Consider the following 27,845-nt stretch of genomic DNA (forward strand, 5'->3'; position numbering starts at 1 on the left):
GAAATGATATTATTTCCAATATGGAGAGAGTGTGCATATGAAGTGGCATGTTGAGCTTAAATGTGATCATTTGAAACAGGTGCTATATGCTAGATTTAGAGTTATTTGGCAACTTTAGCTGTGAATTATAAAAATCTTTTGAGAAAGTAGCAAAAAAAAAAGCTTGTTTTCTGTTCCTTGCCTCAGGCTGCACAGCTGTTCTCGAATCAAGTGATCATGTTTTCATCCATCAGACTATTCTCAATTTAATATTGTCTTCACTAATATGTAACATTTGTTTCAATTTAGACTGGCCCATTATCAAATATGCAGGAACGGTGAAAAAAGACGTCATCTTTGTGCACTCGAATAGCGAAAGGAGGCCGCGTGATTTCCCGCCGATCAGTTTTGAGGCTACTTCAAACATCTCAGTTGATCAGACAGGTTCTACAGGCCTTAGTTTTGTCGCACCTGGACTACTGCCCAGCTGTGTGGTCATGTGCAGCAATTGCAGTTGGTCCAGAACAAAGCAGCTCGTATTGCACTTAGACGCACACGGAAGAAAAGTGTCTGTAAAATGCATGTCAGTCTCTCCTGGCTCAAAGTTGAGGAGAGATCGACTGCAACACGATTGGTCTTTGTGCGAGGTGTTGATGTGTTGAAGGTACCGAAATGTCTGTTCAAGCAGTTGGTAAACAGTTCAGACACACAACACATGCAACTAGAGGTCTCTTCAGTCCCCAGGTCCAGAACAGAGGCTGGGAAAGGCACAGTATTAAATAGAGCCACGACTACATGGAACTCTGCGCCACCTCAGGTAACTCAAGCTAGCAATAAACAGTTAAAAAAACAGATAAAACAACACTGCATAAAGGGGACTGTGAAGAGACTAATAATGTTATGTACTATGTATTAGACCTAGATAGTGTGAATGTAATAATATGTAGGCTGTGTGACATTTAAAATGTATTCCAGTCCTTGACTAATAATGTTCTGTACTATGTACTATGTATTAGACCTAGATAGTGTATATGTACTGATATGTAGGCTGTGTGACATTTAAAATGTATGTATTCCAGTCCTGGACTAATGTTCTGTACTATGTATTATGTATTAGACCTAGATAGTGTATATGTACTGATATGTAGGCTGTGTGTAACATTTTAAATGTATGTATTCGAGTCCTTGACTAATAATGTTCTGTACTATGTATTAGGTCATGTTTCATGTGGACTCCAGGAAAAGTAGCTGCTGCTTTTGCAGCAGTGAATGGGGATCCTAATAACTACCAAATACTGTTTTGATGATAAGTGCTTGATGTGATTTTCAATTGCATTTGCATTGATGTCAAAGTGGTTAGAGGGACAATAGAGTCCTGAGTACCAGGCCATTAGGACCGGATGTTCAGCAGGAGAGGGTGCAACTCAATAGGATTGTATCTAGTGTCAGTCTGACACACATCAAACATTCATAGATATGTGAGGCGTGCTTGACTCGTGACTCACACTGGCCCAGTCACAAGCACACACACACAGTTGGAGCCAGTTGAAAGTGAATCCAGTAGTCTGTTTGATGTTAGTGTGACTGCACTGAGGCCCTCTAGATAATCCCTACCTCTCGGTTATGGACTAAATATTACTACTGTTATCTCACAGTGAACAACCAATAGCAGTCTTCTGGTCCCACTGGCATAAAAACCATTTTATATCATTCAACAGACACTCCTTAAAGCCCACTTTAAACAAATTCTCACACTTTATTTGGATAGTCATACTATCAACAAACTGTCTGTTAATAAGCAAATGCTTGCTAAGGTTACGGTTCGATTTACAGTCGTGGCCAATAGTTGAGACTGACAAATATTAATTTCCACAAAATTTGCTGCTTCAGTGTCTTTAGATATTTTTGTCAGATGTTACTATGGAATACTGAAGTATAATTAAACATTTCATAAGTGTAAAAGGTTTTTATTGACAATTACAAGAAGTTGATGCAGAGTCAATATTTGCAGTTTTGACCCTTCTTTTCCAAGACCTCTGCAATCTGCCCTGGCATGCTGTCAATTAACTTCTGGGCCACATCCTGACTGATGGCATGCTTGGAGTTTGTCAGAATTTGTGGGTTTTTGTTTGTCCACCTGCCTCTTGAGGATTGACCACAAGTTATCATATGGGATTAAGGTCTGGGGAGTTTCCTGGCCATGGACCCAAAATATCGATGTTTTGTTCCCCGAGCCACTTAGTTATCACTTGTGCCTTATGGCAAGGTGCTCCATCATGCTGGAAAAGGCATTATTCGTCACCAAATAGTGCCTGGATGGTTGGGAGAAGTTGCTCTCGGAGGATGTGTTGGTACCATTCTTTATTCATGGCTGTGTTCTTAAGCAAAATTGTGAGTGAGCCCACTCCCAGAAGCAACCCCACACATGAATGGTCTCATGACTGATGGTAGCGCTCACCTTGTCTTCTCCGGACAAGCTTTTCCCCAAACAATCGGAAAGGAGAAAATGACTTTACCCCAGTCCTCAGCAGTCCAATCCCTGTACCTTTTGCACTATATCAGTTTGTCCCTGATGTTTTTCCAGGATAGAAGTGGCTTCTTTGCTGCCCTTCTTGACACCAGGCCATCCTCCAAAAGTCTTCGCCTCACTGTACGTGCAGATGCACTCACACCTGCCTGCTGCCATTCCTGAGCAAGCTCTTTACTAGTGGTGCCCCGATCCCGCAGCTGAAACAACTTTAGGAGACGGTCCTGGCGCTTCCTGGACTTTCTTGGGCACCCTGAAGCCTTCTTCACAACAATTGAACCGCTCTCCTTGAAGTTCTTGATGATCCGATAAATGGTTGATTTAGGTGCAATCTTTCTGGCAGCAATATCCTTGCCTGTGAAGCCCTTTTTGTGCAAAGCAATGATGACTGCATGCGTGTCCTTGCAGGTAACCATGGTTGACAGAGGAAGAACAATGATTGAAAGCACCACCATCCTTTTGAAGCTTCCAGTCTGTTTTTCGAACTCAATCAGCATGACAGAGTGATCTCCAGCCTTGTTCTCGTCAATACTCACACCTGTGTTAACTTCTTAACGTATAGGGGGCAGCATTTTCACTTTTGGATAAATAGCGTGCCCAATTTCAATGTCCTGCTACTCATGCCAAGAATATAAGATATGCATATTAGTAGATTTGGATAGAAAACTTTGAAGTTTGAATCATGTCTGTGAGTATAACAGAACTTATGTAGCAGGAGAAGTCCCAGAGGACTAACTGTTTAGATTTGTTTTTTTTTTTAGGTCTCTGTTGAGTGAGTTCTCATTGGGAAACAATATTTCTTAGGAACTTGTTTTCAGTTCCTACCGCTTCATGTCACCAGTCTTTGGAATTTGATTGAGGTTATTCCTTTGTGCAATGAAGAAGTACAGCTATCTAGGAACTGGGTAACACTGTTGAGAGTTGCGCAAGACTTGAAAAGTAGCGTTGGTTTGTTGTCTTCCTGTATTGAACACAGATAGACCCGTCTTCAATTTGCTTGATTATTAACGTTTAAAAATACCTAAAGTTGTATTACAAAAGTAGTTTTAAATGTTTTGGCAAAGTCTAAACACAGCTTAGCCTTTTGTTAATCACCCTGTCGTCTCAGATTTTTAAATTATGCTTTACAGCGATAGCAAGACAAGCGTTTGTGTAAGTTTATCAATAGCCTAGCATAGCATTATGTCCAGCTAGCAGCAGGAAGCTTGGTCACGACGAAAATCAGAAAAGCAATCAAATTAACCGTTTACCTTTGATGATCTTCGGATGTTTTCCCTGACGAGACTCCCAGTTAGACAGCAAATGTTCCTTTTGTTCCATAAAGATTATTTTTATACCCAAAATACCTCAGTTTGTTTGTCACGTTATGTTCAGAAATCCACCGGAAATAGCGGTCACGACAACACCGATCCCAATTGTATCCATAATATCGACAGAAACATGGCAAACATTTTTTATAATCAATCCTCAAGGTGTTTTTCAAATATCTATTAGATAATACAATGCTCAAAAAAATAAAGGGAAGACTAAAATAACACGTCCTAGATCTGAATGAATGAAATATTCTTATTAACTAGCCCCAGGCATTATGACCGGGTCACATGCAGCTGCACTACGGATTGATGATTACTCGTGTGCGGCCAGCTGTGGGTAGGATTGAAACAAACCCAACCTTCATTTACATTGTGATGCAGTCACGAACAAGAAGTCTCACAAAACTTTTGGATGAGACCGACTTTGTGACCAAAATTATCCTATTTACACTTTGTAGTATATTATGACAGAATAAATGTTTCGGACTCAACTGTTTCTAAATGAGAAGTTGGTTTTTAGGGGAAGTTGCGCGTTAAAGTTAGTGTATACTGACACGAGCAGGGCAACTCAACTGTAAAGAAAAATGTAAGTGTCTGCATAAGAGATAGGGTTTATGAATATAAAGAGACAAGCAAAAAATACCTATAGAATAAGTTATTAGACCTCTACGATTCATTTCATTAGTTCTACAAACTAATGTGAGATTTGTAGATTACATAACATTTGAGGATAAATAATTTAAAGGCCTATGTATTTTCAATGTTTTGTCGAGCTACAAATCTAAAAACAATGCTGGCCATCTTTTCCACTTTCGTGAATTTATTTTTTGTCATTAGTGCTGCGCGATTAACCAAAATGTTGGTTATTTTTCCATGTTTTTTTCCTGTGAGCTCAATGTGCACAATCAAAGTTTCTTTATAGATGAATCCAATCCAGCCTGAACTGTACATTGTAGTTTCAACATGCCAATCTTCTACAAAGTTCAGCTAAAACTTGGTAATTAACTACAATGACCATAATCCCAATGTACATCTACTTGGCCAGTCTGTTTCTTTACGCTTGCTACAGAAGAGAGAAGAATGATGAATCGTGATGTGACAGAGAGCAGATGTTGCTTCACGAGGTAGAGTATCTCTCTACCTGAAAATACATGATCTCTCAGCACTGTCATTTACACGATATACATTGAGTATACATTGCAATGAGATACTTACTTTCAGGTTAACCTCTCGACAATTTTACAATAAAAAAAGTAAGTAGCCAAGTGAAAGAAATGTATAAAAATAAAAGCTCAATTAAATCATTTTACCAATTTAATAAAATGGGCAGTTTTTTACAAATAGTTAATAGCCTATATGGAAATAACAGACATGAGCCAAGCATGTTTACTAGTAGAATGGAATAGGTTATAAGACCTCTCTGATTAATTTGGTCAGATTTACCACCTCAACATTGCTCATTTTAAAACAGGGTTAAATATATTGAGTGTAGTAAACATTAAGAACATCTGTGATGTGAGCGGTCCACTGCGTTGTGAAATCTTGACTAGCAGGCACTGTGTCACTCCAGGCGCTTCTTGCAGTGCCTGCTACTGCCTAGCACATTATATTGTATTGTTTATTTCAGTCATAACAATGTGTCAGTAAAACAAAAATATACTGCATAGCGCAAGTGATGTGTGTTTATGGAAACTCACATAGGTGCTGGATCATACCCAGGCCTAATTACGCCACTGGCGTGTGCAAGCAAGTGTGTGTGTGCACGAGCACAACAAAGGTACGAGTCAGCACAACCACTCTTCAGTGTCAGTGAATTAATAGGCAATCAGGAGACTGGCATACTGTAGAGAGGCTGCATTGCTCGCTCTCCCTCATCAAATCCCCATCATTACCTCCATCTGTTTAGCAAACAGAAAGAGAGGCTTGCCAGATAAACCTGTCCAAGGTAATTCATGACTCAGATTCAGCAGCTTGCTCAACTAAACGCAGACATATTAGACAAATCATTCACTTAACACCACACTTGGTGCCTTTGGCAGACAGCAGAGTATCTTGGAGCCTGGTCAGCTATTCCACATTGGAACGTGCACAAGCATGCATGCACATGCACCGACTCTAGTATCCTATGACATTTCAAAAATCCCTTCTGACTCCAATATTCCCTTTCTATTTCAGGTGACCGGAGCTCAGTAGTGAACAGTTGGGAGTCCGTGCCAAGACCGGGGCCAGGACAGTGTCAGTGTCAACACCAGCAGCCAAAACCATGTTAGACACCACAGAACCCGAGCCGAGCCACCGGCCAAATCTTACATTTCCTGTAGCAATCAGTATCCTTTAAGGGCTAATTTTTCACGGAGGAGCATCACAACTCCCTCCTCTCCCCCAGCCCCTTATCTTCACCCACTATCCCCTCCTTTCGTGTCTACTATACGTACATTTAATTTGCTTGTGTTTACCTGAAGTGGAAGTGCCAATAAATCTGTCAGTTCTGAATCAGAAATGCGCACGGCAGGAGCTGAGGGGCAAAATAAAGTAAATCAAACTTCCATTATTACGTGAGGACTGTAACACCATATAACAGGGTCTGGTAGCTGTACGGCACCAGACTCGGACAGAGGCTCGCCGCTCCATGATGCCAACCCTTCATTAACATGGATGGAGCGGGAGGTGCGGGACAAGGTGCTCATGATGCCCATAAAGCCACGCTGTCCAGCAGGAGTTGGGACGGTTCGTGTCCTTAATGCTGGTGGAGGTAGTTCTCCCACTGAGGCAGGCCAGGCATCTTTCAGTGAGGCAGGCCAAGCATCTCTAGAGCGGAGTCAGTTCATCATCTCGCCATAGTATACTTCCTTATCCGGCTTGAAGGACCATGAAAATAGCGCCACCAATTAGTGTTGGTCTCCGAAAGAGGTGCCGGTTAAATATAGGCACAAAAGTCCCTGAGCCTCAATTAGAAGGCGTGGTAATGACGAGTAGACGACAGATGTACAGAACACACTTTATTGCACACACACACCAACATAGCAAGAGGGGACTAGTAGAAGTGGTTTCTGCAATGGAAGGAAAGGGTAATGTATTTAATAAAATGTTGGTTAGCAGATGTTATTGCGAGATGTTATACACATGGTTAGCAGATGTTATTGCGAGTGTAGCGAAATGATTGTGCCTCTAGTTCTGACAGTGCAACAATATCTAACAAGTAATATCTAACAATTCCACAACAAATACATAATACACACAAATGTAAGTAAAGGAATGGAATAATATATAAATATATGGATGAGCAATGTCAGAGCGGCATAGGCTAAGATTCAATAGATAGTATAGAATACAGTTTATACATGTGCAACAGCACAACCTCAGGAGGCTTCAACCTCAGGAGGCTGAAGAAATTTGGCTTGTCACCTAAAACCCTCACACACTTTTACAGATGCACAATTGAGAGCATTCTGTTGGGCTGTATCACTGCCTGGTACGGCAACTGCCCCACCCAGAACCACAGGGCTCTCCAGAGGGTGGTGCGTTCTGCACAACGCATCACCGGGTTGCAAACTACCTGTCCTCCAGGATACCTACAGAACCAGATGTCACAGGAAGGCCAAAGAGATCATCAAGGATATCAACCACCGGAGCCACTGCCTGTTCACCCTGCTATCATCCATGAGGTGAGATCAAAGCTGGGACCGAGAGACTAAAAAATATATTCCATCTCAAGGCCATCAGACTGCTAAACAGCCATCACTAACACAGAGGCTGCTGCCTACATACAGACTTGAAATCATTGGCCACTTTAATAAAAGGATCACTAGTCACTTTAATAATTCTACTTCAATAATGATGTTTACATATCTTGCATTACTCAACCCATTTGTATATACACTATTTTATACCATCTATTGCATCTATGCTACTGACATTGCTCATCCATATATTTATATGTACATATTCTTATTCCATCCCTTTACTTAGATTTGTGCATATTAGGTAGTTATTGTGGAATTGAAGGAGAGTGATGGAGTGCTGCATCAGATTACTTGGCTTCCACAACCCAATCGAGATGGTTTGGGATGAGTAGGACCTCAGGGGTGAAGGAAAAACAGCCAAAAAGTGCTCAGCATATTTCAGAATATGTAGAAAATAGTAAACAAAGAAAAATTATTGAATGAGTAGGTGTTCTAAAACATTTGGCCGGTAGAGTACATGTAGTACATTCGGAAAGTATTCAGACCCCTTGACTTTTTCCAAATGTTATTACGTTCCAGCCTTAATCGAAATGGATTAAAAAAAATACCCCTCATTAATCAACACACAATACCACATATTGACGAAGCAAAAGGTTTAGACATTTTTGCCAATTTATGACAAATTTTAAAAATGAAATATTAGACTTAAATAAGTATTCAGAGCCTTTACTCAGTACTTTGTTGAAGCACCTTTGACAGTGATTACGGCCCTGAGTCTTCTTGGATCTGACACTATAAGATTGGGAGAAACTCCCTAAATACAGGTGGGCCATTCTTTTCTGCAGATCCTCTCAAGCTCTTTCAGGTTGGATTGGGAGTGTCACTGCACAGCTATTCTCAGGTCTCTCCAGAGATGTTCAAGTCCGGGCTCTGGCTGGGCCACTCAAGGACATTCCAGGACTTTTCCCGCTTAGGGTCTTTGTCCTGGTGGAAGGTGAACCGTCGCTCCAGTCTGAGGTCCTGAGCACACGGGAGCAGGTTTTCATCAAGGATCTCTGTACTTTGCTTCATTCATCTTTGGCTCGATCCTGGCTAATCTCGTAGTACCTGTTGCTGAAAAACATCACAGCATGATGTTGCCAGCTCCATGCTTCAGCGTAGGGATGGTGCCAGGTTTCATCCAGATGTGACCCTTGGCATTCAAGCCAAAGAGTTCAATCTTGTTTTCATCAGACCAGAGAATCTTGTTTCTCACGGTCTAGCAGTCCTTTAGATGCCTTTTGTCAAACTCAAAGCAGGCTATCACGTGCCTTTTACTGAGGAGAGGCTACTGTCTGGCCACTCTACCACAAGGCCTGATTTGTGGAGTGCTGCAGAGATGATTGTCCTTCCGGAAGGTTCTTCCATCTCCGCTGAGGTACACTGGAGCTATTTGAGTGACCATTGTGTTCTTGGTCACCTCCCTGACCAAGGCCCTTCCCCCCAGAGTCTTGGTGGTTCCAAATTTCTTCCATTTAAGAATGATGGAGGCCACTGTGTTCTTGGGGACCTTCAACGCTGCAGAAAGTTTTTGGTACCCTTCCCCAATTCCGGAGCGTCAGGTAGTCTAGTGGTTAGAGAGTTGGACTAGCAACCAAAAGGTTGCAAGAGCGGATCCCTGAGCTGACAAGGTAAAAATCTGTCGTTCTGCCCCTGAACAAGGCAGTTAACCCACTATTCCTAGGCCGTCATTGAAAATAAGAATTTGTTCTTAATTGACTAGCCTAGTTAAATAAAGGTAAAATAAAATAAATACAAATAAATTATGTGCCTTGACACAATCGTGTCTCGAAGCTCTAGGGACAATTCCCTCAACCACATGGCGTGATTTTTGCTATGATATGGACTGTCAATGTGGGACCTTATATAGACAGGTGTGTGCCTTTCCAAATCATGTCCAATCAATAAAATATACAACAGGCAGGCTCCAATCAAGTTGTAGAATCATCAAGGATGATCAAAGGAAACAGGATGCACCTGTGCCCAAGAAAGCGAAGGTAACCTGCGTAAATGACTACCGCCAGTAGCACTCACGTCAGTAGCCATGAAGTGCTTTGAAAGGCTGGTCATGGCTCACATCAACACCATCATCACGGAAACCTGAGACCCACTCCAATTCACATACCGCCTAACAGATCCATAGATGACGCAATCTCAATCGCATTCCACACTACCCTTTCCCACCTGGACAAAAGGAACACCAATGTGAGAATGCTGTTCATTGACTACAGCTCAGCGTTCAACACCATAGCGCCCACAAAGCTCATCACTAAGCTAAGTACCCTGGGACTAAACACCTCCCTCAGCAACTGGACCCTGGACTTCCTGACGGGCCACCCCCAGGTGGTAAGGGTAGGCAACAACACATCTGACACGCTGATCCTCAACACGGGGGCCCATCAGAGGTGCGTGCTTAATCCACTCCTGTACTCCCTGTTCATCCACAACTACGTAGCCAAGCACGACTCCAACAAAATCATTAGGTTTGCTGATGACAACAGTGGTAGGCCTGATCACTGACTACAATGAGACAGCCTATAGGGAGGTCAGAGACTTGGCAGTGTGGTGGCAGGACAAAAACAATCCCTCAATGTGAGCAAGACAAAGGAGCTGAATGCAGACTATAGGAAAAAGAGGGCCCAACACTCCCCTATTCACATCGACGGGGCTGTAGTGGAGCGGGTCAAGAACTTCAAGTTCCTTGGTGTCCACATCAACAAACTATTATGGTCCAAACACACCAAGACAGTTGTGAAGAGGGCATGACAATACCTTTTCCCCCTCAGGAGACTGAAAAGACTTGACATGGGTCCTCAGATCCTCAAAAATTTCTGCAGTTGCATCATCGAGAGCATCACTGACTGGTATTGGAACTGCTCGGCATCCGACCACAAGGTCCTACAGAGGGTAGTGCGCACGGCCCAGTACATTACTGGGGCCAAGCTTCCTGCCACACAGGACCTACAGTTGAAGTCAGAAGTTTACATACACCTTAGTCAAATACATTTAAACTCAGTTTTTCACAATTCCTGACATTTCATCTTGGTAAAAAATTCCCTGTCTTGGGTCAGTTAGGATCACCACTTTATTTTGAGAATGTGAAATGTCAGAATAATAGTAGAGAATTATTTATTTCAGCATTTATTTATTTCATCACATTCCCAGTGGGTCAGAAGTTTACATCCACTCAATTACTATTTGGTAGCATTGCCTTTAAATTGTTTAACTTGGGTCAAATGTTTTGGGTAGCCTTCCACAAGCTTCCCTTAATAAGTTGGGTGAATTTTGGCCCACTCCTCCTGATAGAGCTGGTGTAGATTTGTAGGCCTCCTTGATCGCACATGCCTTTTCATTTCTGCCCACAAATGTTCTAATTTTCTAACTTTGGAAGTATGCTTGGGGTCATTGTACATTTGGAAGACCCATTTGCTACCAAGCTTCAACTTCCTGACTGATGTCTTGAGATGTTGCTTCCTTGTATGTAGTTCGATATTGTTATTTTGTGTTACTTTTTTACATTTATTTTAGTAAATATTTTCTTAACTATTTCTTGAACTGTCTTGTTGGTAAGGGCTTGTAAATAAGCATTTCACGTTAAGGTCCTGTTGTATTCGGCGCATGTGACAAATACAATTTTATTTGACTTTGACCTGAGCTCAATTTTGAGTCTCATAGCAAAGGCTCTGAATACTTACGCAAGTAAAGTTTATTTTATTTTATTTTTATACATTTGCAAAACCTGTTTTCGCTTTGTCATTATGGGGTATTGTGTGTAGGTTGATGAGAAAAAAACAGTTATTTAAATCCATTTTAGAATAAGGCTGTAACGTAACAAAATGTGGAAAAAGTCAAGGGGTCTGAATACTTTCCTAATGCACTGCATATATATATATATATATATATATATAAAAATAGTTTTATTTTTTTTACAGCTTTCTCACCTGAGACCAAAAAAGAACAGACGCATTTCCCCATTACTTCTTGAACAAGAACACCCGCTAGTGTAAGAGATCACTGAATCTAAGAGAACACCCATGGTTTCGACATGAAAGCCAACATAAGACCTGCTACATGCTTCCCATTAAAGCCTTTTAGGAACAACCCAAGATCAGCCACTCCGCCTACACGGTCTTTGTCAGCCTAAAGTAAAAATAGGACATGAACCAGGCCATCATGACCCAGCCATCAAATATGGAATTTTTACACATTATTAAAGACTTATGTAATATGTCAAATGGCATTGATGAGCATTGTGTGTTCTATTGAGATTAAATTCCCAAGACTTTCAATTGGTTGACATACTTAGGCTACTCTGCCACCTGAAGTAGAAGTTTGGCACAGCACTTACATCAGCTTTGTAATCAAATGAGACGGATTGGCTTGTTTGATGCCTACAATGGATCTAGCAAGCCATATCAAGCTTACCTGCTGACACAGTAGAAACTGCATCTCAAAACACACACACGCAGGCATGCGCACACTGACACAAACTCTTAAACTGACAATCTTGTCTCGTTCTGTTGCAGGCCAAGATAAAAAGGCACTGGTTGTATACAAATGTAGGATCTTAATTTGATCCCTCTGTTGCTGGAGAACTTTCTTGCAATGCAGGACATTTTAAACTTATAGTGTATTTGAGGTTTTAAAAAGGCTTCTGAAGTTTGTAATTTCCACTGAAATTTAAGACTTGATTTTCCCTCCCAAAAGTTGTTTTATCAACCCCTACAAAAATGTCCATTAATTATAAAATGAACGAAATAATTTACATTTTCTATTGCAGATTATTTTCCTGCTGTAGCAAACAGTCTCAAATGAAGATCCTACTACAGCCTCATCTCAAGAGCAGCAGTGATCGGACTTGTGTGCGACAGTGCGCCTGTGTGTGTGTGTGTGTGTGTGTGTGTGTGTGTGTGTGTGTGTGTGTGTGTGTGTGTGTGTGTGTTCCAGCCTCACCTCCACATTCCTGTGAAACTGTGCATAATGCTGACACAGCGTGGTAGCTTTGGGGGGGCCAGCCCATCCAGTCCAGCTAGCAGAGACGGAACACCAAACAGAACCAGGTACTTCACATAGAAGAACTGGACTAATGCCAGGGCCAGCCCACCTGAGGGAGGTAGAGCAGGAGAGAGAAATGGGTAGGAGAGGGATGAAGCCTTAGCACAGCGTTTGCCCAACTCGGCCCTTGGGACCTCACGTTTAGTTTTTTTGCCCTAATACTACACTGCTGATTTAAATGATCAAAGCTTGATGATTAGTAGTTTATATGAATCAGCTGTGTAGTGCTAGGGCAAAAACCAAAACGTGCACCCCTTGGGGTCCCCAGGACTGAGTTTGGGAAACCCTGCTTTAGCACATACTGTATATTGACAGCACTATGTACTTAGTATATACAGTACATAGAACAACTGGATTAATGCCAGGGCCAGCCTGCCTGAGGGAGGTAGAGACATATATAGGTAAGGAGGGAGAGAGATGAAGCCTTGTTTATAATATCTACTGCCCCAAGGTGGTATTCTGACTACTTGCAATCTGCGCCCTTACCTTTCCAATCTCCCACTCTGAAATGTGCACACGCCTTATTCTGCCTTTTATCCTAGTCCACTGGAAGAAAGGTCATGTTTATATTCCACTGTGTAAAAACTGCAATGTAGGTTTGATTGAAATAAACCAAAATACACATTAACTGCCAGGATCAGCTCATATGACATTTTGTACTGTACATTAAGTTAACACCTCAAGTATCAAGTAAATCTTGATTAATTGGTATTCAATAAGGATAATATTTGAGAGTCAAATTTCCATGCAAGTGTCTTACTGACATCAAATAAGGATTTATGCAAAAGTCATTTGTGCCCTGAATAAAAAAGAAATTCATCAATTGAAATACATTATCCTAAATAACATTTAGTTGAAATGGAATCAACCCAAACCCTGTGAAATAAGACTATTGGATCGCAGCCAAAGATATGTGGGTGGAATGTTACAGTACAGGTCTACATATTATGGCAAGATGAGTTACAGTCTCAGTACAGAAACCCTACAACTGATGGTGACGAGAAAGAGATCTGTGCATATTCATATTTCATAAGGCTCTCTAAAGTTGGATGAATTGGTGCCTCTAGGGCAGTGGTTCCCAAACGGTGGACAATATATACAGTGCCTTAAGAAAGTAGTCACACCCCTTGGCTTTTTCCACATTTTGTTGTGTTACAAAGTGGGTTTAAAATAGATTTGTCATTTTTTGTCAAAGATATACACAAAATACTCTGTCAAAGTGGAAGTAAAATTCTAACATTTGTAAAACATGAATGAACAATAAAACACTAATATATCTTGATTAGATCAGTATTCAACCCCCTGAGTAAATACATGTTAGAATGACATTTGGCAGCGATTACAGCTGTGTCTTTCTGGGTAAGTCTCTAAGAGCTTTCCACACCTGGATTGTGCAACATTTGCCCATTATTCTTTTCAAAATTCTTCAAGCTCTGTAAAATTGGTTGTTGATCATTGCTAGACAACCAATTTTCAGATCTTTCCAAAGACTTTCTAGCAGATTTAAGTGAAAACTATAACTCGGCCACTCAAACATTCACGGTCTTCTTGGTAAGCTACTCCAATGTAGATTTGGCATAGTGTTTTAGGTTATTGTCCTGCTGAAAGGTGAATTTATCTCCCAGTGCCTGGTGGAATGCAGACTGAACCAAGCTTTCCTCTAGGATTTTGCATGTGCTTAGCTTCATTCAGTTAATTTTTTATCCTGAAAAACTCCCCAGTCCTTAACAATTACAAGCATACCCATAACATGATGCAGCCACAACTATGCATGAAATTATAGAGTGGTACTCAGTAATGTGTTGTATTGGATTTTCCCCAAACATAACACTTTGTATTCAGGACAAAAAATAGCTTGGACACATTTTTTGCAGTTTTACTTTAGTGCCTTATTGCAAACATGATGCCTGTTCTAGAATATTTTTATTCTGTACAAGCTTCCTTTTCTCTCTGTCATTTATGTTTGTATTGTGGAGTAACTACAATGTTTTCTCCTATCACAGCCATTACACAGTTTGTAATGGCCTCATGGTGAAATCTCTGAGCGGTTTAATTCTCTCCGGCAACTGAGTTAGGAAGGACGCCTGTATTTATGTAGTGATTGTTTGAATTGATACACCATCCAAAGTGTAATTAATAACTTCACCATCCTCAAAGGTATTTTCAATGTATGCTTTTTTACCCATCTATCAATAGCTGGCTTTTTTTGGAAAACCTCCCTGGTCTTTGTGGTTGAATCTGTGTTTGAAATTCACTGCTCGACTGATGGACCTTACAGATAATTGTGTGTGGGGTACAGAGATCAGGTAGTCATTCAAAAATCATGTTCAGCACTATTATTGCACAGAGTGAATCCATGCAGCTTATTATGTGACTTGTATGTGTGTGGAAAACATTTCATCACAGGTAAGACATTTCACTTGTTTAGTATTGTTTGTTTGTAACTCCACTCACTACTTGTAGCTGTATAGTCCGTTTGTTTGTGTTGTTGGCTAGCTTAATGTTCCGGTCGGTAGCTAGCTTACAATCACGTGGCTGCTAGCACCGTCGTGAAAAGGGGCATGAGGGAATCCCTACAATTTTACATTTTTCTAAGTAGTGAGAATGCCCAGGAGCAGGCAATGTTAAAAAGTAATCTTTAGGAATATAATATATACTGTTTACAGGAAACTCATTCAACAATTTGAGGGGGGGGGGGGGGGGGTGATTTTAATTAATTGTCCAAACAGATCCTCAAGGTAGATGGATGATTTTAAATATATGTTATTGGACCATAAACTGATATGGCTCATTAACCTTTACGGACCAAATAATAATGGTAAATCCACGCTTCTTTGAAAATCTATATAATAAATGATCAACCCTACAACCAATACAAGACACTATTGTTATGGTGGGAGATTATAATACTGTTTTAAATACCTCAATAGACTGTAAAGGAAAGCACACTACAAACTATCACCCTCTTGCTCTTAAGGAAATCAAAAATGTCATGGATATATTGGAACTAGTGGATATATGGGGTCTTAAATATACTCACCTACAGTAGTGAGATATACATGGAGGAGACTCAATCAAGCTAGTCATCTTGGCTACTTTCTTATGTCATTCTCGTTGGCACCAAAAGTGAAAAGTGTTGATAGGGGATAGAATGCGGTCGAACTATCAGATAATTGGCATATACATTACTCTTACTGAATTTCCACGTGGGAGAGGATATTGGAAATGGAATCAAAGCCTATTGGATGATAACTTGTTTTCAACTAGGACAGAGGAATTTATAACTGAATTTTTCAGACATAACATAGGTACAGCAAATCCACTTACTGTATAGGACACTTTTAAATGTGCCTTTAGAGGCCATGCAATTCAGTACTCAGCTCTAAAACAAAAGCAATTTAGGTCAAAGGAGTCCATACTAACAAAGGAAATAGAAGGTCGAACAGAACAGATACTGTAGATAGCAATAAAAACTGTACCATAGAATAAGTTACAGGAAAAACAAAAAGAAATGGACAAACTTATTCAACAAATATTAAGTAATATATTATAATAATAAAGCAAACTGGATGGAATATGGGGAGAAATGCACAAAATATTTTTGTCTTCAACATAGAAGTGCTACCAAAAAGAAATTACTGAAACTTGATACAAATGACGGAGTCACCTATTTTTCACCAAATTATATTTTGAAAGAGGAAACAAAGTACTTTAAGCAAAGTACTTTAAGCATATGTTTTCGTTTCAGTCTCCTCCATCTCCTCTAACCGAAGCTAATCATATGGATATTTTCTTTTAATAATGTAAAATTAACAGCTGTACAGAAAGAATCATGTGAAGGTGAAATTACAGAGGAGGAACTTCTTGATGCAATTAAAGCCTTTAAGTCCAGGAAAACTCCAGGGCTGGATGATATACCAGTTGAAGTATACCAAACCTTTTATGATATACTCAGAGGACCGTTATTATCATGTTTTAACCACTCCTATGTAGATTATCAGACACTCAACAAGGTCTGATTTCATTATTGCTGCAACAGGATACAAATGGGAAATATAAAGATGGAGTCCATTTTAAAAATTGGAAGCCCCTTACACTTCAGTGTTGTGATGCAAAAATTATAGCAAAACATATTGCGCATATAATTTAAAAAAGGTATTGTCGGACATTATTCATTCTAAATTAGACAGGTTTTATTTTTACATGGGCGAAACATTGGAGATAATATAAGGCAAGAACTGAAAACAATAGAATACTATGAAAAATCTTGGAAACCAGGCCTGCTATTCACAGCTGAATTTGAAAAGGGTTTTGATAAAGTACGACTGGAGTTCATATATACAGTGCCTTGCGAAAGTATTCGGCTCCCTTGAACTTTGCGACCTTTTGCCACATTTCAGGCTTCAAACATAAATATATAAAACTGTATTTTTTTGTGAAGAATCAACAACAAGTGGGACACAATCATGAAGTGGAACGACATTTATTGGATATTTCAAACTTTTTTAACAAATCAAAAACTGAAAAATTGGGCGTGCAAAATTATTCAGCCCCCTGAAGTTAATACTTTGTAGCACCACCTTTTGCTGCGATTACAGCTGTAAGTCGCTTGGGGTATGTCTCTATCAGTTTTGCACATCGAGAGACTGAATTTTTTTTCCATTCCTCCTTGCAAAACAGCTCGAGCTCAGTGAGGTTGGATGGAGAGCATTTGTGAACAGCAGTTTTCAGTTCTTTCCACAGATTCTCGATTGGATTCAGGTCTGGACTTTGACTTGGTCATTCTAACACCTGGATATGTTTATTTTTGAACCATTCCATTGTAGATTTTGCTTTATGTTTTGGATCATTGTCTTGTTGGCAGACAAATCTCTGTCCCAGTCTCAGGTCTTTTGCAAACTCCATCAGGTTTTCTTCCAGAATGGTCCTGTATTTGGCTCCATCCATCTTCCCATCAATTTTAACCATCTTCACTGTCCCTGCTGAAGAAAAGCAGGCCCAAACCATGATGCTGCCACCACCATGTTTGACAGTGGGGATGGTGTGTTCAGCTGTGTTGCTTTTACGCCAAACATAACGTTTTGCATTGTTGCTAAAAAGTTCAATTTTGGTTTCATCTGACCAGAGCACCTTCTTCCACATGTTTGGTGTGTCTCCCAGGTGGCTTGTGGCAAACTTTAAACAACACTTTTTATGGATATCTTTAAGAAATGTCTTTCTTCTTGCCACTCTTCCATAAAGGCCAGATTTGTGCAATATACGACTGATTGTTGTCCTATGGACAGAGTCTCCCACCTCAGCTGTAGATCTCTGCAGTTCATCCAGAGTGATCATGGGCCTCTTGGCTGCATCTCTGATCAGTCTTCTCCTTGTATGAGCTGAAAGTTTAGAGGGACGGCCAGGTCTTGGTAGATTTGCAGTGGTCTGATACTCCTTCCATTTCAATATTATCGCTTGCACAGTGCTCCTTGGGATGTTTAAAGCTTGGGAAATCTTTTTGTATCCAAATCCGGCTTTAAACTTCTTCACAACAGTATCTCGGACCTGCCCGGTGTGTTCCTTGTTCTTCATGATGCTCTCTGCGCTTTTAACGGACCTCTGAGACTATCACAGTGCAGGTGCATTTATACGGAGACTTGATTACACACAGGTGGATTGTATTTATCATCATTAGTCATTTAAGTCAACATTGGATCATTCAGAGATCCTCACTGAACTTCTGGAGAGAGTTTGCTGCACTGAAAGTAAAGGGGCTGAATAATTTTGCACGCCCAATTTTTCAGTTTTTGATTTGTTAAAAAAGTTTGAAATATCCAATAAATGTCGTTTCACTTCATGATTTTGTCCCACTTGTTGTTGATTCTTCACAAAAAATACAGTTTTATATCTTTATGTTTGAAGCCTGAAATGTGGCAAAAGGTCGCAAAGTTGAAGGGGGCCGAATACTTTCGCAAGGCACTGTAAATACCTGGAACATTTCAATTTAGGGAAATCTCTTATAAAATCATGTATAGTAATCCTAGGTGTAAAGTAGTGTAAAATGGCTACTTCTCAGAAAGTTTTAAGTCTGTCAAGAGGAGTAAAACAAGGTTGTCCACTATCGGCATATCTATTTATTATGGCCATCGAAATGTTAGCTGTTAAAATCAGATCCAACAATAATATAAAGGGATTAGAAATACAGGGCTTAAAAACAACGCTGATGATTCAGGTTCTTTTAAATCCACAACTTGGATTCCTCCACAGCCTCAGAGGATCTAAATAATTTTTCTAACCTCTCTGGATTACAACCAAATGATGATAAGTGTACTATATTACGTACTGGATCACAAAAAAATACAACTTTCACTTTACTATGTAGTAGTATACCAATAAAATGTTCTGATGGTGATGTGGATATACTTGGTATACTTATCCCAAAATAAATAAATGATCTCACTCCAATAAATGTTAATAGAAAGTTAGCAAAAATAGATAAGATCTCGCTACCATGGAAAGGTAAATACCTTTATTTGCAGGGGGAAAAAAATCACCCTGATTAACTTTAATCACATCCCAGTTGACCTATTTGCTTATGGTCTTGCCTACACCTAGCGAACAGTTTTTTAAAAATTATATAAGAAATAAATATTCAATTTTTTTGGAATGGCAAGCCAGACAAAATTAAAACGGGCCTATTTATATAATGAATATGAATTCAGAGGGCATAAATTATGTAATATTAAAGCAATAGACCTCTCACTAAAGGCTTCAGTCATACAGAAGTTATACTTAAATCCAAACTGGTTCTCTAGCAAATGTTCAAGAATGGCCTTATTCCCTTTATTCAGATTACAACCTCTCACTTCCAGTTATTTGAAAAGGAAATCTCAGAAATATCACTATTTTTAAAACAAGAAAGTTGGTTGCAATTTCAATTTAATCCACCAGAAAATACAGAACAAATAATATAACAAATATTGTGGTTAAACTCAAATATACTAATTGATTAAAAAATTATGTATAATCTTCATAAATTATATCATAAATACGACTGGTGCAGTTGTCATACCTGTAGCTAACTAAAACATATTAAAATGTCTGCTCTACCCAAAATGACAACCCACAAATTGCAGCATTACTGCGAAAATGGAAGGGAGAAAGCGGTCTGTCGGCCCTGCATTAAAGACCACCATTTTTTTGGTCCTTAAATTAAACTGGTAGCTGGCAGCTTCATTAAATAGTAGCCGCAAAACACCAGTCTCAACGTCAACAGTGAAGAGGTGACAGAGTTCCTCTGTCCAGTGTTTGTGTTCTTTTGCCCATCTTAATCTTTTATTTTTATTTGCCAGTCTGGCCAGTCTGGCTTTTTCTTTGCAACAACCGTTTTCAGCTGTGCTAACATTTAGTTTTGTTAGCACAGACAGGAATATGTCCTGGGATTCTTCCAATGGCATTGAGGAGTATACCACATCAGTCACTGGCTTCATCAATAAGTGCATTGATGACGTCGTCCCCACAGTGACCGTGCGTACATACCCCAACCAGAAGCCATAAAGGCTAGAGCTGCCGCTTTCAAGGCGTGGGACTTTAACCTGGAAGCTTTTAAGAAATCCCGCTATGCCCTCCAATGAACCATCAAACAGGCAAAGCATCAATACTGGACTAAGATTGAATCGTACTGCACCGGCTACGGCGCTCGTCAGATATGGCAGGGCTTGCAAACTATTAAGACTACAAAAGGGAAGCACAGCCACGAGCTGCACAGTGAAACGAACCAAACAGACAAGCTAAATTACTTCTATACTCGCTTCGAGGCAAGTAACACTGAAACATGCATGAGAGCACCAGCTGTTCCAAGATGACTGTGTGATCACGCTCTCCGTAGCCGATGTGAGTAAGACCATTAAACTGGTCAACATTCACAAGGCCGCAGGACCAAACGGATTACCAGGACGTGTACCCCGAGCACGCGCTGTGTCTTCACTGACATTTTCGACATGTCCCTGACTGCGTCTGTAATTCCAACATGTTGCACGCAGACCACCAATGCCCATGTGCCCAAGAACAATAAGGTAACCTGCCTAAATAACTACCGACTCGTAGCACTCACGTCTGTAGCCATGAACTGCTTTGAAAGGCTGGTCATGGCTCACCAACACAATTAACCCAAAAACCCTAGACCCACTCCAATTTGCATACTGCCCAACAGATCCACAGATGATGCAATCTCTACTGCACTCAATTATCTGCCGCCATTGTTGCAACCCCTATTACGAGTCTGTTCAACCTCTCTTTCGTATTGTCTCAGATTCCTAAAGATTGGAAAGCGGCCGTGGTCATCCCCCTCTTCAAAGGGGGAAACACTCTGGACCCAAACTGTTACAGACCTATATCCATCCTGCCCTGCCTTTCTAAAGTATTTGAAAGCCAAGTGAACAAATAGATCACCGACCATTTCGTATCCCACCGTACCTTCTCCACTATCGAACTGGTCACGGGTGCACAAGCCGCGCTCAAGGTCCTAAACGTTATCATAACCGCCATCGATAAAAGACCGTACTGTGCAACCGTCTTCATCGACCTGGCCAAGGCTTTCGACTCTGTCAATCCCCACATTCTTATCGGCAGACTCAACAGCCTTGGTTTCTCTAATGACTGCCTCACCTGGTTCACTAACTACTTCTCAGATAGAGTTCAGTGTGTCAAATCGGAGGGCCTGTTGTCTGGACCTCTGACAGTCTATGGGGGTGCCACAGGGTTAAATTCTTGGGCCGACTCTTTTCTCTGTATATATCAATGATGTCGCTCTTGCTGCGGGTGATTCTTTGATCCACCTCTACTCAGACGACACCATTCTGTATACATCTGGCCCTTCTTTGGACACTTAACGAGCTTCAACGCCAGTCAACACTCCTTCCATGGCCTCCAACTGCTCTTAAATGCACGTAAAACTAAATGCATGCTCTTCAACCGATCGCTGCCCACATCCTCCCGCATGACTAGCATCACTACTCTGGACGGTTCTGACTTAGAATATGTGGACAACTATAAATACCTAGGTGTCTGGCTAGACTGTAAAATCTCCTTCCAGACTCATATTAAACATCTCCAATGCAAAATTAAATATAGAATCAGCTTCCTATTTCGCAACAAAGCCTCCTTCACTCATGCTGCAAAACATATCCATAAACTGACTATCCTTCCGATCCTTGACTTCGGCGATGTCATTTACAAAATAGCCTCCAACACTCTACTCAGCAAATTGGATGCGGTCTATCACAGTGCCATCCGTTTTGTCACCCAAGCCCCATATACTACCCACCACTGCTACCTGTATGCTCTCGCTGGCTGGTATTCGCTACATATTCGTCGCCAAACCCACTGGCTCCAGGTCAGCTATAAGTCTTCGCTAGGTAAAGCTCCCCCTTATCTCAGCTCACTGGTCACCAAAGCAACACCCACTTTGGCCGCCTTTTCTTCCAGTTCTCTGCTGCCTATGACTGGAACGAATTGCAAAAATCACTGAAGTTGTAGACTTATATCTCCCTCACTAACTTTAAGGGTCAGCTGTCAGAGAACCTTACCGATCGCTGCAGCTGTACACAGCCCATCTGTAAATAGCCCATCCAACCAACTACCTACCTCATCCCCATATTTGTTTTTCTGCACACCGGTATTTCTACTTGCACATCCTCATTTGCACATATATTACTCCAGTGTAAATTGCAATTACTTCACCACTATTGGCCTATTTATTGCCTTAACTCCTTACTTCATTCGCACACACTGTATACAGATTTTTCTATTGTGTTATTGACTGTACGTTTGTTTATCCCATGTGTAACTCTGTTGTTTTTGTCACACTGCTTTGCTTTATCTTGACCAGGTCGCAGTTGTAAATGAGAATTTGTTCTCAACTGGCCTACCTGGTTAAATACTTTATTTTGTATTTTTTTAAACACTGCCCTTTCCCACCTGGACAAAAGCAACACCTATGTGAGAATGCTATTCATTGACTACAGCTCAGCATTCAACACCATAGTGCCCTCTAAGCTCATCACTAAGCTAAAGACACTGGGACTAAACACCTCAGGTTGAGAGCTTCAAGTTCCTTAGTGTCCACATCACCAACAAACTATCATGGTCCAAACACACCAAGACAGTCATGAAGAGAGCATGACAAAACCTATTCCCCCTCAGGAGACTGAAAGGATTTGGCATGGGTCCTCAGATCCTCAAAAGGTTCTACAGGTGCACCATCGAGAGCGTCCTGACTTGTTGCATCACTGCCTGGTATGGCAACTGCTCTGCCTCCGACCTCAAGATACTACAGAGGGTAGGTCGTACGGCCCAGTACATCACTGGGGCCAAGCTTCCTGCCACCCAGGACCTATATACTAGGCAGTGTCAGAGGAAGGCCCTGGAAATTGTCAAAGACTCCAGCCACCCTAGTCATAGACTGTTCTTTCTGCTACCACATGGCAAGCGGTACTAAACGCCAAGGTCCAAAATGCTTCTTAACAACTTCTACCCCAAAGCCGTAAGACTCCTGAACAGCTAATCCAAGGGCTACCGTAGTGTTCAATAGTTTACTAGCAGATAGACTGCATAGAGAGAAACTCTCTAAAGCCCTCAGCCTCTACCACTTGGTACTTGTGTATATTTGAGAGGATTGGATCCGTGTTCGTAATATGATGGTAGCTCCATCTTGCCCTCTGAAGGGCCGGGTGGAGAATGGCTGCCATATTGCTTACTGCACAGGTTGGTTTGTCACCGAACAATTTCATTACCTCCATGATTAAGAATTCAGAGAATTTAAAATCATCTATCAATTTGTGTCCTACTTCAGAACTAACTACTACTACACTTATTAGCCTTCTCTCCAGTATGCTTTAAGATAACTATTGGGTAAAGGCAGGCTGTGCAGCCCAGGCAGCCTTTGTTCCTCTCAATTTGTGTTCTACTTCATAACTGCTACTACACTTAGCTTTCCATCTCAAAAACCATTAGGCTGACTGAGAACTTGTATTGGGTCGATTCCACGCCAGCATGGCCCAAAATATTTTTGGCATCTCCGATTGTTCTGGTAATTCTCACGTAGAAACGTTATTGGGAGGAATGATGTTCATCATGGTTTTTACATACAGTATCACAAACCATTTTTTGAAAAAGAAAATCATGACGAAAGTGGCCATTTTAGGCCCTTTTTAGACCTATAAAATGCCTCCTGTAAGACCTTATGATCCATGAACCGTACATGGTTTCAAAAGTACCTCTTTTGATTTAGATAATTTTTTGACATATTGTTTTGAACAATATACTCTTCAAACACATTACATTTCCAGAGTGGGCTCTCTGCTACTTTTGAAGAAATTATCAATTTTATACATTTAAAACCCAATCACAGGCCACATTGCACATACAGCAAGATTTTCACTGTAACCCCGTGCGTACATGTGACGATTAAACAAACTGAATATTAAAAATCACCAGCAAATGGAGTTCCTTTGAATCCATTTTGCAATTCACTGTGTTGGTGGGTACATAAAATGTATCATAACTTTAAAAAGTATCAGAAAGCTCACTCTGGAAAAGTGATGTAGTGAGTGACGCCTCTAGCACTACAATGCCTTAGGCCTCCCAAGTGGTGCAGCGGTCTAAAATATTATATTGATAGTTTGATTGTTTAATAAATGAATGTGTAAAATTGTATTTCAGAATGTAGCGATAGTACACTGACATGAAGGTGGTGTCTGTATCATGTACAGTTCACAAATCATTGGGTCTTACAGTGGGCATGTATAAGTCTAAAAAGGGCCTAAAATGGCAGATTGGCAGATTATCATAAATGTATAATAATTGTGTTACAAATCAAACACTCTTCCTCCCAAGTAAATGTATATGTGAGGATTGCCAGTACAATCTGAGACACCAAAAATATTTTTGTGCTATGCTGGCATGAAATCGCCCAATTTCCCTGTTGACAAAACAAAAGGTTCAGTACTTTACAAGCTTGCTGTTACCTACAGAGTGTCGCTCTCTCTCAGGCGTATAAATGCTTACCGTGTGAAATACAGTGGAGGGTCCCAAAAGTTTTGCTTTCAGGCAACTGAACAGATGGCTTTATCATTGAACTCAAGTTTGAGGCGGTTTCCTTAGCTAAATAAAGAGTATGGCAGTTTTGAACTACACAAAAACACACATGCATGTACATACTGCACGCACGCACACATAAACACATGTAAGCACACACACGCACACAGAAACACTTACCCAATGCCCAAGGTGGCAGGATCTCCAGATATGTTTCGTTTGCCTGTATAGTGTGCATGTACATCAGGTGTATCATGTACTCTGCTATAAGCCACCACACACAGATCCTGCCAGCGTTGGCCAGCAGCGAGAGGAACGTAATCCTAGCACCACGATCCTTCACAGGTACCTGCATCTACAATAATCACACAAAGGTAATACTTTATTTTACAGCCCTATTACCAATAAGACAAGTATTTGGTGTGGTGGATACTACGGAAAAACGTTACACTTAAGAGTTTATAGACTTAATCATTTCTATATGTATTTTATGACATTTGGGTGCTTGTCAAATGGAATGGAACGTACATTATGGAAGGTTTATTAAACATCCAGTACAGGTAGAGTGTTGTGAGGAGCATTCATACAGGCCCCTCAGAGGAAGAGGAGGACCATCCTACTCAGTGAATAAAAATGTAATTAAAATAAAAGCAAATATATTCACGTTACCAAATATCTGATTTAAACCCCCTTTTTTCCAATAAAGATGTACAGTAGTTTCAACAGCACCCTCTGGGGTTAGCATCATGGTGTAGCCAGAGGGCAGCCATTTTCCATCCTCCTCTGGACTTCAATGCAAAACCTAGGAGGATCATGGCTCCACACCCCCTTCCTGGCGCATTGAATGTTTCCTCTCTAAGTCCTGTCAATTTTCTCTCATTACTGTATGTAGTCAATCACAATCACATTATTACACATCAATGTGATTTTAGTCCTTGCTTGGACTAACACATTCTTAGCTCTTTTGTTCAACTGTGTTATTCATTTATTTATTTTCCCAGTCAAATCCTGTCCTGCCCTCAGTGGAAGAGTTGAGCTATTCAACACCATCCATCCATGATGAGCCTGTCCTGCACTGAAGCCTCTGAACACCACAACCCCTGTCCTGCTCTGAAGTCAAGCCTCTGAACATCTCAACTCATGCCTCATACCCTCATTCAATCACTGCTGTGATCCCTTCCCAACACATTGTAAGTAGCCTTCCCATTCCCCATAATATTTTAAAATAAAATGTCTATATTAAAATGTTAAGTTAAAATAATGTTGTTCATTTTTTTTTTAAACATGATTTGTCGTCTCCATGCCTATACCATGTGTTTCCCATCCTCCTCAATATTTCAAGTCACCAGCCTCCTCTGCTCCTCTGATAGTCTGTATGGAGATGGGACCGGTGAGGACGATGATAAATAATGGAAGGGATTCTTTCCATACAAGCACTCTCCACATTTCCTAATAACCTTAGCCCAATTAGCTTCTCCTGTTTGTGGGCTTTACATATTCAATATGACATCTCTCTCAGACCTGGATTCAAATAATATTTTAAATCTTTCAAAATACTTTGTGTGGTTGCTTTAGCCTCCCTGAAGTAACAGAAGGGCGGGGGTTTTCATTGTGTGCGACTATTCTATTGGTTGCATCGTGCCAGATAAACTCAATCAAGCCCTGATTGGGTATATGCAATTATTTAAAATAGTATTTGAACCAAGGTCTGATCTCGCCCTATCGAACTAGCAGCATCTTTTTTCTTGCCATTCACCACCCACTACTTTCTCATCTCTAGCAGCATCACCTACTGCACAGTATTTGAGGGAATGGGTTTTTCCTGCAGTAGAAAAACAGAAAACGCATGGAGGGCATTGTGATAGCCCAACAGGAGCTGCTCAGCTGTGCTTTGCAGACCTGGATTCAAATAGTATTTTCAATGCTTGCAAGTACTTTTTTAGCTGTGCTTCATTGAGCATGCCTGTTGAGATGGAACCAATAGAAATGTCCCAAAAGTGCAAACCCCCTCCTTCCTGCCCTCAGTAAACGTACAGCAATGGATCATTGCAGCCCTTTTTCTACCAGAGTTTCATTTAGCTCTTATAAAACTCACCCCAAGGCACTGAGAAATCCCTGAGCCTTCACACTCAGAGTCTAAAACTACACCAGAGAGAGAGAAATCACAGAAAATCTTGCAACACTGACTTGTCTTTTTCAATCTGTGATGAGAATTTGGAGTGATGTTTCATTTTGGGAAGCAGGAGTTTGGAACCAAGGGGATACCTCTTGATCTTGCTATGTTACCCATTTGCTCCCAGGAAAACTTTTGCATCAATTGCTCTCAAATGAAAATTGACTGTTCCCAGTGAGGAAAATTGCTTGAAGATTTGCACCTTTCATGTCAGATCAGTGGCTGATTTCTCCCTGGCAGCTGATTGACTGATATTTCACCTGTTGGAGGTAGTCCTTGAAGGTGACAGCTCATTGCCTGATATCTCACCTGACATCCTCCCGCCCCGTCAGCTCATTTGCTGACTTCGCCTGAGTTCCTCCTGCACTAAAAGCTCATTGGTTGATATCTCACCTGTTGGAGGAAGTCCTTGAAGGTGAGGATGGGTCCGTTGAAGAACAAAGGATGGTAGAAGGAGTAAGCGGTCAGCCAGTAGACCTGCTGCTGCAGTCCTCCAGCCTCCAGGGGGCGCCAGCAGTGCTCCAGGCTGAAGCTGATGAAGCGCAGGCCACACACTGCCACACTGAAGAGTAAGAGGTAGTACTCCTCTTCTGTCTGGTACCAGCTTCTCTGTGGGTGAAGAACAACATGCCTGGTGAGGCAGCGGCGGTGGCAGAATACATCACACTGAAGAGTAAATGGTAGCATGGTTGCATCACTGCCTGGTATGGCAACTGCTCGGCCTCCGACCGCAAGGCACTACAGAGGGTAGTGCGAATTGCCCAGTACATCACTGGGGCCATGCTTCCTGCCATCCAGGACCTCTACACCAGGCGGTGTCAGGGGAAGGCCCTAAAAATGGTCAAAGACTCCAGCTACCCTAGTCATGGACTGTTTTCTCTGCTACCACATGGCAAATGGTATCGGAGCGCCATGTCTAGATCCAAGAGGCTTCTAAACAGCTTCCACCCCCAAGCCATAAGACTCCTGAACATCTAGACAAATGGCTACTCAGACTATTT

General features: G+C 41.0%; 1 protein-coding gene across 3 annotated transcripts in view; it reads right to left on the minus strand.

Annotated features, from left to right (window-relative positions):
• hhat (hedgehog acyltransferase) overlaps window positions 1-27,845 on the minus strand; it is a 108,473-nt gene that overhangs the window by 67,819 nt on the left and 12,809 nt on the right. For all 3 annotated transcript variants that reach the window (XM_036960260.1, XM_036960258.1, XM_036960259.1), the window contains exons 6-8: window positions 27,238-27,453; window positions 24,852-25,026; window positions 12,495-12,645 (exon numbers count right to left, since the gene is read on the minus strand). In XM_036960260.1, coding sequence (XP_036816155.1) covers window positions 12,495-12,645; window positions 24,852-25,026; window positions 27,238-27,453 — 542 coding nt within the window. The remainder of the gene's footprint in view (window positions 1-12,494; window positions 12,646-24,851; window positions 25,027-27,237; window positions 27,454-27,845) is intronic.

Source organism: Oncorhynchus mykiss, chromosome 23, assembly GCF_013265735.2.
Source record: "Oncorhynchus mykiss isolate Arlee chromosome 23, USDA_OmykA_1.1, whole genome shotgun sequence".
Taxonomy (NCBI): Eukaryota; Metazoa; Chordata; class Actinopteri; order Salmoniformes; family Salmonidae; genus Oncorhynchus; species Oncorhynchus mykiss.